The sequence below is a fragment of the Pan troglodytes genome, chromosome 1, assembly GCF_028858775.2.
Source record: "Pan troglodytes isolate AG18354 chromosome 1, NHGRI_mPanTro3-v2.0_pri, whole genome shotgun sequence".
In the NCBI taxonomy this organism is placed as follows: Eukaryota; Metazoa; Chordata; class Mammalia; order Primates; family Hominidae; genus Pan; species Pan troglodytes.
In genome coordinates this window covers 123,006,057-123,018,234 of record NC_072398.2, presented here as the reverse complement: position 1 = coordinate 123,018,234, position 12,178 = coordinate 123,006,057, and the positions used below count along the sequence as shown (strand labels likewise).

The 12,178-nt window shown below is 40.4% G+C and overlaps 1 protein-coding gene across 1 annotated transcript in view; it reads left to right on the top strand.

Moving 5' to 3' along the window:
- LOC134809780 (mitochondrial adenyl nucleotide antiporter SLC25A24-like) overlaps window positions 1-10,220 on the top strand; it is a 51,045-nt gene extending 40,825 nt beyond the window's left edge. The window contains exon 6 of the mRNA XM_063808596.1: window positions 10,172-10,220. Within this exon, the coding sequence (XP_063664666.1) occupies window positions 10,172-10,210 (39 nt within the window). The 3' untranslated portion in view covers window positions 10,211-10,220. The remainder of the gene's footprint in view (window positions 1-10,171) is intronic.
- The last annotated feature ends 1,958 nt before the right edge of the window (window positions 10,221-12,178 follow it).

Here is a 12,178-nt window from a genome sequence, read left to right as displayed (position 1 = left end):
ATGAGGAAGAAGCAAAAGTGGAAACCCCTGATAAACCCATCAGATCTTGTGAGACTTATTCAATATCACAAGAATAGCACAGGAACGACCAGCCCCCATGATTCAATTACCTCCACCTGGGTCTCTTCCAGAACACATGGGAATTCTGGGAGATACAATTCAAGTTGACATTTGGGTAGGGACACTGCTAAACCATATTATTGATATTGAACATTTTTTCATGTGCTTGTTGGCCATGTGTATGTCTTCTTTTGAAAAGTGCCTGTTCATGTCCTTTGTCCACTTTTTAATGAAGTTATACGTTTTTTTCTTGTAAATTTGTTTAAGTTCCTCATAGATGATGGATATTAGACCTTTGTCAGATGTATAGTTTGCAAATACTTTTTCCCATTCTGTAGGTTGTCTGTTTACTCTGTTGATAGTTTCTTTTGCTGTGCTGAAGCTCTTTAGTTTAGTTAGATCCCATTTGTCAATTTTTGCTTTTGTTGTGATTGCTTTTGGTGTCTTCATCATGAAATCTTTGCCCTTTCCTATATCCAGAATGGTATTTCTTAGGCTATCTTCCAGGATTTTTATAGTTTTATGTTTTACATTTAAAATCTTTAATTCATCTCAAGTTGATTTTTGTATATGGTGCAAAGAAGGGATCCAGTTTCAATCTTCTGTACATGGCTAGCCAGTTATCCCAGCACCATCTATTGAATAGGGAGTCCTTTCCTCATTGCTTGTTTTTGTCAACTTTTTCAAAGATCAGGATAGTTGTAGGTGTGTATCCTTATTTCTGGGCTCTCTATTCTGTTCCCTTGGTCTGTATGTCTGTTTTTGTACCAGTGTCTTGCTGTTTGGTTACAAGAGCCCAGTAGCATAGTTTGAAGTTGGGTAATATGATGCCTCTAGCTTTGTACTTTTTGCTTAGGATTGTCTTGGCTATGTAGGCTCTTTTTTGGTTCCATATGAATTTTAAAATAGTTTTTCTCTAGTTCTGTCATTGGTAGTTTGACATTGGAAGAATGTCATTGGTAGTTTGACTGAACAGCATTGAATCTATAAATTGCTTTGGGCAGTATAGCCATTTTAACAAGATTGATTCTTCCTATCCATGAGCATGAATGTTTTTCCATTTGTTTGTGTCATCTCATTTCTTTGAGCAGTCTAATTGTAGAGATCTTTCACCTCCCTGGTTAGCTATATTCCTAGGTATTTTATTCTTTTTGTGGCAGTTGAGAATGGCATTTCATTACTGATTCCACTATTGGTTTGGATGCTGTTAGGGTACAGAAATGCTAGTGATTTTTGTACATTTATTCTGTATCCTAAGACTTTGCCAAAGTTGTTTATCAGCTCAAGGAGCTTTTAGGCTGAGACTTTTGGGTTTTCTATATATAGAATCATGTCTTCTACAAACAGGGATAGTTTGACTTCCCCTCTTCCTATTTGGAAGCCCTTGATTTCTTTCTCTTGCCTCATTGCTCTGGCCAGGATTTCCAATACAATGTTGAATAGGAGTGGCGAGGGAGGGTATCTTTGTCTTGTGTCAGTTTTCAAGGGCTATGGTTCCAGATTTTGCCCATTGAGTATGATGTTGGCTGTAGGTTTGTCATAGGTGGCTCTTAGCATTTTAGCAGGAATGATACCAGCTCTTCTTTGTACAAGTGCAATACTTTGTATTTTAAAGTGTGTTTCTTATATACCTAGTTTATTGAGAGTTTTTAACGTGAAACAATGGTGGATTTTGTCAAATGCCGTTGCTGCATCTGTTGAGATAATCATGTGGTTTTTGTGTTTAGTTCTGTTTATATGATGAATCATATTTATGGATTTGCATATATCGAACCAACCTTGCATCCCAGGGATAAAGCCTACTTGATCACAGTGGATTAGCTTTTTGATGTGCTGCTGGATTCAGTTTGTAAATATATATATAGTTTTAGAGACAGAGTCTTACTCTGTCACCCAGGCTGGAGTGCAGTGGTGTGATCTTGGCTCACTGCAGCCTTGTCCTCCTGGGCTCAAGCAATTTTCCTACCTCAGCCTCCTGAGTACCTTGGACCATAGGTGTGTGCCACTGTACCTGGCTAAGTTTTTATATTTTTGGGGGGGGGGGTAAGTGGGTAGAGATGGGGTTTTGCCATGTTGTCCAGGTTGGTTTCAAACTCTTGAGCTCAAGTGATTTGCTCACCTTGGCCTCCCCAAATGCTGGAATTACAGGCATGAGCCACTGTGCCTGGCCATTTGCAAGTATTTTGTTGAGGATTTTTGCATCGTTTTCATCAAGGTTATTGGCCTGATGTTTTCTTTTATTATTGTGTCTCTGCCAGGTTTTGGTATTGGGAAGATGCTGCCTTCCTAGAATGAGTTCAGGAGGAATCCCTCTTTCTCAATTTTTTGGAAAAGTTTCAGTAAGGATAGTACCAGCTCTTCTTTGTACATCTGGGAGAATTTGACTGTGAATCCTTCTGGTCCTAGGCTTTTTTGGGCAGCTGGGGGTTGGAAAGCTATGTATTAATGATTTAGTTTCAGTTTCAGAGCTTGTTATTGGCCTGTTCAGGGAATCCATTTCTTCCTGGTTCAGTCTTGAGCATGTGTGTCTGTCCTGGAATTCATCCGTCTCTTCTAGGTTTTCTAGTTTGTGTGCATAGAGGTGTTTGCAGTAATCTCTCATGGTTGTTTGTATTTCTGTGGAGTCAGTGGTAACATCCCCTTGGTAATTTCTAATTGTGTTTATTTGGGTCTTCTCTCTTTTTCTTTATTAGACTGACTAGTGGTCTATCTATCTTAGTAATTTTTTCAAAAATCCAATACCTGGATTTGTTGGTCTTTTGTATGGTTTTTCGTGTCTCAGTCTCTTTCAGTTCAGCTCTGATTTTGGTTGTTTCTTGTCTTCTGCTAACTTTGGGGTTAGTTTGCTCTTGCTTCTCTATTTCTTCTAGTTGTGATTTTAGGTGGTTAATTTGAGATCTTTGTAACTTTTTGGTGTGGGCATTTAATGCTGTAAATTTCCCTCTTAACACTGCCTTAGCTATGTTGCAGAGATTGTGGTATGTTGTATCTTTGTTCCCATCAGTTTCAGACAACTTCTTGATTTCTGCCTTAATTTCATTATTTTCCCAAAAGTCATTCAAGGGCAGGTTATTTAATTTCCATGTAAATGTATGGGATTGAGCAATTTTCTTCATATTCTATTTTTATTGTTCTGTAGCCTGAAATCTGAGAGTGTGGATGGTATAATTTTGGTTTTTAAAAATTTCCTGAGGATTGTTTTATGTCCAATTGTGTGGTCGATTTTAGAGTATGTACCATGTGGCAATGAGAAGAATATATATTCTGTTGTTTTTTTGATGGAGCATTCTGTAGATGTCTGTTAAGTCCATTTGGTCAATTGCTGAGTTCAGGTCCTGAGTATCTTTGTTAATTTTCTGCCTTGATGATCTGTCTAACACTGTCAGTGAAGTGTTGAGGTCTCCCACTATTATTGTGTGGGAGTCTAAGTCTCTTCATAGGTCTCTAAGAACTTGCTTTATGAATCTGGGAGCTCCTGTGTCAGATGCATGTATATTTAGTATAATTAGATCTTCTTGTTGAACTGAACCCTTTTCCATTATGTAATGTTCTTGTCTTTTTTTATCTTTGTTGATTTAAAGTCTGTTTTGTCTAAAATTAAGATTGTAACCCCTGCTTTTTTTGATTTCCATTTGCTTGATAGATTTTCCTTCATCACTTTATTTTGAACCTCTTGGTGTGAGATGGATCTCATGCCATGTGAGATGGATCTCCTGAAGACAGCATACCATTAGGTCTTGCTCTTTTATCCAGCTTGTTACTCTGTGTGTTTTAATTGGGACATTTAGCCCATTTACATTCAAGTATTGTTGATTTACATTTAGTATTGATATGTGGGGATTTGATCCTGTCATCACGTTGTTAGGTGGTTGTTTTGCAGACTTTTTTGTGTGGTTGCTTTGTAGTGTCTGGTTTGGGTATTTCAGTGGTAATCATCTTTCCTTTCTATATTTTGTGTGATTTTTAGAAGCTCTTGTAAGGCAGATCTGGTGGTAATGAATTCTCTCAACATTTGCTTGTCTGGGAAGGATCTTTTTTCTTCTTCACTTATGAGGCTAAATGTGGCTAGATATGAAATTTTTGGTTGAAGATTTTTTTTTAAAAAGAATGGTAAATATGGGCCCCTAATCTCTTCTGGATTGTAGGGTTTCTGCTGAGAGGTCTGCTGTTAGCTTGATGGGGTTTTCCATTTGTAGGCAACCTGCCCTTTCTTTCTAGCTGCCCTTAACATTTTGCCTTTCATTTTGACCTTGGAAAATCTAATGATTATGTGTTTTGGGGATGATCTTTTGTGTAGTATCTTGTAGGGGTTCTCTGCATTTCCTGTATTTGAACTTTGGACTCTCTAGTGAGGTTGGGTAAGTGTTAATATATGATATCCTGAAATATGTTTTCTAAGTTGCTACTTTCTCTCCTCCTCTTTCAGGGATGACAGTGATTCATAGATTTGGCCTCTTTGCAAAATTCGATATTTTTCAGAGGTTTTGTTTGTTCCTTTTCATTCTTTTTTCTTTATTTTTGTCTGTCTTATTTCAGAGAGCCAGTGTTCACCTGTTGAGATTCTTTCCTCTGGTTAGTCTATTCTGCTGTTAATACTTGTGATTGCATTGTGAAATTCTTGCAGTGTGTTTTTCAGCTCTATGAAGTCAATTAGGGTTTTTTTTCCTTGCTATTTTATTTGTCAGCTCCTCTATTGTTTCTATAGTGTTTTTGGACTGGGTTTTGCCATTCTCCTGAATGTCAATAATTTTTATCTATAGTCCAAATTCTATTTCTGTCATTTCAGCCAGTTCTTCCTGGTTAAGAATGCCTGTTGGAAAACTAGTGCAGTGATTTGGAGGACATAAGATACTCTGGCCATTTGAGTTGCCGGAGTTCTTGCATTGGTTTTTTCCCCATCTGTGTGTGTCTGTGTGTGAGTGTTCCTTTAACTGCTGGGCTGCCACTGATTGAAGTGGTCAGGTGGAGGCAGGGGGATTGTTTTGGAACCCCAGGTTGGGTTCCCCTGTCCAGTGAGTAAAAGTGAGGACTGGGACCTGCATGGAGAAAAGTCTGGCCACCTTTCTTTCAGATGAGTGCTCTGTGCTAGGGGTCCAAACCACGCCATGGTTCCTGTGGACTCTCCAGGGCCTGGAGACAGCAAAGATGGCATCCCACTCTTCTCACTGGGAGCTTTGTCTCAGTGAGTTGCATAGCTGCCACTGGCTTGATAGACCCAGCAGGGGTGGTTAGAGACCCAGTCTGGGAGGACCTGTCTAGTGAGGAGGTACAGGATTGGGGACCCACATAATAAAGAGTTTGGCCACTTTTTCCTAGGGCTGCTGCAGTCTCTTGGGGGTTCACTCCAGTCCATAACCACCTCAGATTTTTCAGCAGCTGAAGGTATCAACAGTGAAGGCTGCAAAACAGCAGAGATGGCAGCCCAGCCCTCCCTCTGGGAGTTCTGTCCCACAGACTTTTGAAACTGCTGTCAGCTGGAAAACACCAGCGGGGTGGATAGATATCTCGGTTGGGAGGTCCTGCTTAGTGAGGAGGAACAAGATTGGGGACCCATGTGAATAAACAGTCTGGCTGCTTTTTATGAGCAGTTGTACTGTGATGGGGCTACATTCCAGTCTCTAGTCTCTTTGGACTCTCTAAATCCCAAAGGCAGCAATGGCTAAGGCTGAGAAACAGCAAGGGTGAGAGTGCATCCATTCCTCTGGGAGCTCCATCTCAGGGCGGTTTGAAACTATTGCTGGCTGGAAAACACCAGTGGAGGTTGTTAGAGACCTCCATCAGGAGATTCTGCCCAGTGAAGAGAAGTGGTATCTAGGACCCTCATGTAAAAGCGATCTGGCTGCTTCTCCACAGAGCTGCTGCACCATGCTGGGGGACCTGCTCCAGTCACTAGTCACTTCGGATTTCCTAGAGCCTGAAGGTAACAACAGCTTAGGCTGTGAAACAACAAAGATGGTGGTCTGTCTGCTTGTGACTTCCATCCCAGGGAGGCTGGGAACCACTGCCAGCTGGAAAATACAGGTGAGGGTAGCTGGTGACTCCAGTTAGGAGGTCCCACTCAATTAGGAAAAGTGGGGTTAGGTATCCATGTAAAAAGTAGCCGTCTGGCCACTTTTTCGTAGGGTAGCTGCATTGAAGGCAACAATGGCTAAGCCTGCAAAACAGCAAAGATCGTGGCCCACCCCTCCGTCTGGGAGATCCATGTCAGGGAAATATAACACTGCTACTGGTGGCGGGCTGGAGTTCTAAGCTAGTGTGTCTTATCCTGTGAGGTGCCATGGAAGCAGGACCTGCAGACCTTTGCTGCTCAGCCCCATAGATTCAGTCCCTTTCCTTAGGGGTATGTAGGGGGGTCCAGCCTCCCACTTTGCTGGAGTTGCAGCTACATTCACCAGGAAGCTTGGGTATCTGAAGTTCCTGTGGCTCTGTGTATGCCTCAGCAGCTGCTTTGCCAAGACTCCATGTAGCTCAGTGTGTCAGACTGCAAGCTCTGTTGGAGTGAGTTCATGAAGGGATCTCCTGACCCAAGTGTTGCAAAGATCTGTGAGAGAAGCATGGGTTCTCAGGGTCACGCATTCACTCGCCACTTTCCTGGGCAGGGGAGGCTCCATTGGCTCCATGTCACTCCTGGGTGGGTGGTCATCTTGCGTTGCTTTTCTTCATTCTCCATGGGTTGTTTTCTTGATGAATCTCAATGTGTGTACCTGGATGTTTCAGTCGAAGGTGCTTTATTTACTCACCCTCTCTTTTTTTTCATGAGAGCAGTGCCTCTTTATTGATTTTCAGTCTGGAAGATCTGTCCAATGAGAAAGTGGGATGTTGAAGTCTAGCTATTATTGTATTGGGGCCTCTCTTTCTCTTTAGCTCTAATAATATTTTCTTTATATATATATGGGTGCTCCAGTGTTGGGTGCATATATTTATATATACAATTGTTATATCCTTTTGCTGAATTGACGCCTTTATCATTATAATGACATTTTTTTGTGTCTTACAGCTTTTGACTTGAAGTCATTTTGTCTGATATAAGTATAGCTACTTCTGCTCTTTTTTGGTTTCCATTGGCATGGAATGTCTTTTTCCATCCCTTTATTTTCAGTCTATGTGTGTCTTTATAGGCGAAGTGTGTTTCTTGTGGGCAACAGGTTAATGGGTCTTGTGTTTTCATCCATTCAGCCACTCTATGTCTTTTGATTGGAGAGTTTAGACTATTTACATTCAATGTTATTATTGATAAGTAAGGAGTTACTCCTGCTATTTTGTTATTTGTTTTCTGGTTGTTTTGTGATTTTCTCATCCTTCTTTCTTTACTTCCTATCTTTAGTGAAGGTTATTTCTTCTAGTAATATGATTTAGTTACTTGGTTTTAATTTTTTTATGTATCCATTCTGTTTTTATGTTTGAGTTTACCATGAGGCTTGAAAATATTATTTTATAACCCACTATTTTAACCTGATAAGAACTTAACAGTTTGCATAAACAAATATGCAAAAAGAAAACTAATACAACTCTATAACTTCATGCCTCCACTTTTTAACTTTTTGTGTCTCTTTATGTCTTATTGTATTGTCTATGACTTGTAAAGTTGTTGTAGTTATTTTTGATTGGTTGATGATTTAGTTTTTCTAAAGATAAGAATAGTTTACACACCACAATTACAGTGTCGTACCATTCGGTGTTTTTCTGTGCGCTTACTACTACCAGTTAGTTTTGTACCTTCAGATGATTTGATTGCTTATTAATGTCCTTTTCTTTCTGACTGGAGTACTCCTTTTATCCTTTCGTGTAGAACAGGTCTGGTATTGATGATCCTTTAGCTTTTTGTTTGTCTGGGAAAGTATTTCTCCTTCACGTTTGAAGGACATTTTTGCTATATATACTATTCTAGGGTAAAAGTTACTTTCTTTCAGCACTTTAAACATGTCATGCCACTCTCCGGGCACCTGTAGTCGCAGCTACTCAGGAGGCTGAGGCAGGAGAATGGTGTGAACCCGGGAGGCAGAGCTTGCAGTGAGCCGAGATCACGCCACTGCACTCCAGCCTGGGCAACAGAGCGAGACTCCATCTCAAAAAAACAAACAAACAAAAAATGTTATGCCACTCTCTACTGGCCTGTAAGATTTTCACTGAAAAGTCTGCTGCCAGACATATTGGAGCTTCATTGTACAGTATTTGCTTCTTTTCTCTTGCTGCTTTTAGGATCTTTATCCTTGATCTTTGTGATTTTGATCATTAAATGCCTTGAGGTAATTTTCTTTGGGTTAAATCTGCTTGGTGTTCTAGAACCTTCTTGTACATGGATATTGATATCTTTCTCTATGTTTGAGAAGTTCTCTGATATTATTGCTTTGAATAAACTTTCTATTCCTATCTCTGTCTCTATCTCCTCTTTTAAGGCCAATAACTCAGATTTGCCCATTTGAGGCTATTTTTCTAGATTCAATAGGCATGCTCCATTGTTTTTTATTCTTTTTTTTTTTTTCGTTTTGTTTATTCTTTGTGTTTTCAAATAGCCTGTCTTCAAGCTCACTAATTCTTCGGCTTGACCAATTCTGCTATTAAAAGACTCTGATCCATTCTTCAGTATGCCAGTTGCATTTTTTAGCTCCAGAATTTCTTCTTGATTCATTTTAATTATTTTAATCTCTTTGTTAAATTCGTCTGATAGAATTCTGAATTCCTTCCCTGTGTTATCTTGAATTTCTTTGAGTTTCCTGAAAATTATTTTGAATTCTGTGTCTGAAAGGTCACATATCTGTTTCTTCCAGATTGGTCTTTGGTGCCTTATTTAGTTCATTTGGTGAGGTTGTGTTTTTCTGAATGGTGTTGATGCCAGCAGATGTTCTTTGGTGTCTCAGCATTGAAAAGTTAGGTTTTCATTATAGTCTTCACTGTCTAGGCTGGTTTGTACCTGTTCTTCTTGGGAAGGCTCTCCAGTTATTTGAAAGAACTTGAGTGTTGTGATCTAAGCTGTATCTGTTTTAGAGAGCACCCAAAACCCAGTAACCCTGTGGTTCTTGCACACTCATAGAGGTACTGCCTTAATGATCTTGGACAAGATCCAGGAGAATTCTCTGGATTACCAGGAAGAGACTCTTCTTCTCTTCCTTTACTTTTCCCCAAACTAACAAAGTCTCTTTTCTGTTTTGAGCCACCTAAAGCGGTGCAACCACAAGATACAGTCTTTCCCACTCTTCCCTCCCCTTTCCAAAGGCCACCACCACTACAGGCCATGGCGAATACTGGGATACTGCCAGACTACTGCCAGTTTTCTTTTAAGGCCCAAGGTCTCTTAAGTCCACTTGTGGTGAATGCTGCCTGATCTTTCAGGTCAGCTCTGGTCCACAGCAGGTCAAGAAATGCCATCCAAGAGTCAAGTCTTGGAATCAGGGGCCTAAAGAGCCCATTTGGTGTTCTACCCCCTTCCCCCACTGTGGCCATGCTGGTGCCTAAGTTTCCTTTACTTTTCCCTATGCTTTTTTCAAGCAGAAGGAGTTTTGCCTTGTACCCACCACAGCTTGTAATATACTAAGTCTCACCTGAAGTCTCATAGGCTCACCTAAGGCTCTTGACATAGTTCTTGGGTATCACTACTGGTTATTCAGGGCCTAGGGGTTCTTCAGTTAGCATGTGATGAATACTGCCAGGACCGAGTCCTACCCTTCAAGGCAACAGATTCTCTTCTGGCCAAGGGTGTGTCTAGAAATGTCATCCAGGAGGTAGGGCCTGGAACAGGAGCCCTCCAGGCAGTTATCCACTGGGCAGTCAAGATGGTATCTTTCTGGTCAGAAGTAAGTTGTAAAAGTGACCAGGTGGGAATGCTTTCAACATGCCCTCCTAGTGGGTGTAAGTTCTGAGGTGACCCCAAATGGTAGAAGTTCTGTGATGGGTGTGGTTTGGTCTGCAAATCAACTGTGCACTCTTGAGGAGAGATCTGTCTTGAAACACACAGAAGAATTTGTTCTGAAGGGTATGTCTGGTGATGGGGAGGTGATAGGTTATGTTTCCATTTCCAAAGGACTACGTAGAAAACAGAGAACGGGGGAAAAGGGGAGAGGAGAAGAGAAGAAATAATAATAATAATAAAAGTAACTCATTCTTTTTATCTTAGGAAAAATTGGGGCACTCTGTTACAATTCATTCTACATAACTGAAGCTCTGTATCCTTTGACCAACATCTCCTCATTACCCATCTCCCACCCCTCCTCTGGTAACCGCCATTCTACTCTCTGCTTCCATGAATTCAACTTTTTTAGTTTCCATGTATAAGTGAGATCATGCAGTACTTGTTCTGTGTCTGGCTTATTTTGCTTAGCATAATGTCTTTCAGGTTCATCCATATTATCACAAATGACAAGGTTTCCTTCATTTTCATGGCTGAAAAATACTGCATTGTATATGTGTTACATAGACACACACATACTAAAAAAAAAATATATATATATATACACACACACACACACACACCAAAAACACTCTGTGCCCTCCTAATAGGTCTGAGTTTTACCTGTAATCATACATCATGTGTTCTCTTGTTCCTTTGTTTCATTGAAAATTTAGTTTGCAGGGTTTTCTTTCATCTTTCTTTTTCTCTGGTTTCCAGAAATAACAATTCTACCTCTTTCCAATGGAACCTTAAAATCCAAGTAAGACAAAATATATTCTGCTGAATGTTTAGACTTCTTTTTTTTTTTGTATTTGATTTTTTAAAAAATGCATGTTTTTTGAGATGGAGTCTCACTCTCACCCAGCCTGGAGTGCAGTGGTGTGATCTCGGCTCACTGCAACCTCTGCTTCCTGGGCTCAGGCAATCCTCCCTCCTCGGCCTCCCTAGTGGCTCTGACCATAGGTATGCACCACCACGTCCAGCTAATTTTTTTAAAATTATTTTTGTAGAGACAGGGTTTCACCATGTTGCCTCAGCTGCTCTTGAACTCCTGAGTTCAAATAATCTGCCCGTGTCGGACCTCCCAAAGGGCTGGGATTACAGGCACCAAGGGGGATTTATCCCAGGGATAGAAGGTTAGTTTGATCACTTCACAGTGATAAAAGATTCAACTTACCAAGAGCATATCAGCTTTTGGCCTCAATATATATAAAGGAAAAACTGATAGAGCTCCAAGGGGAGGGCGAGGTCTGGAAGGGTTCCTGCCCCATGGCCCTGGGGGTTCAGCCTTAGCAGACAAGTCTGAGCAAGGGTGGTGGAGTGCAGAACCTTGAGCCTGCCATGCAGGGAGGGAAAGGAAGCTGGCAAAAGAAACAATGAGACTGCAAAACACTTGGGGAGTTTTCAAGAAATTGGTTCAAAGGGATTTTAGTTCTGTGGTCATTCCTCAGTCCTCTTGATGACAGAACACAAACAGAATGTGTAGATTCCTTTTATAACAAAAATTCTGTGAGAGAAACATAACTAGAAGATACAACTAACTGTACAGAAATCTGTATCAGCTACCTAAAATATGTAGTCTTTCATTTTGACCATGAAACAACAATAAAGGATCACCACATGTTTGGGGGCATGAATGGCAGCATAAAAATCTAAAACTGAGATAAACACAGTAACTAATTCCAGAGAATGTAGTAACAATTCAGGAAACTACAGTCAACAAAAACAAAACTATATAAAGCACCCTCTAATATCCTCAAAAAGAATCAAGATGATACTTAATTAAGAAAAAAACTACCAAGCAAGAAACAAATACTATGAAAAGGGATAAATACAATCAAAGGGATAAAAAGAGCTCTTGGAAGTAAAGATGTGATTGTTGACATGAGTTCAATAGAAAGGTTAAAATATATGATTGAAGAAATGTCCTAGAAAATGACATAGTGATAGAAAATATTTATGAAAAGATAAGATGCAGCCAGGTGCAATGGCTCACACCTGTAATCCCAGCACTTTGGGAGGTTGAATAGGGCAGATCACTTGAGCCCAGGAGTTTGAGACCAGCCTGGGTGACTTAGTGGGATCTCGTCTCCAAAAAATAAAATATAAAAATAAATAAATAAATAAATAGCCAGGTGTGGTGGTGAACACCTACAGCCCTGGCTACTTGGGAGGCTGAGGTGGAAGGATCACTTGAGCCCAAGAGGTCAAGGCTGCAGTGAGCTCTGGTCG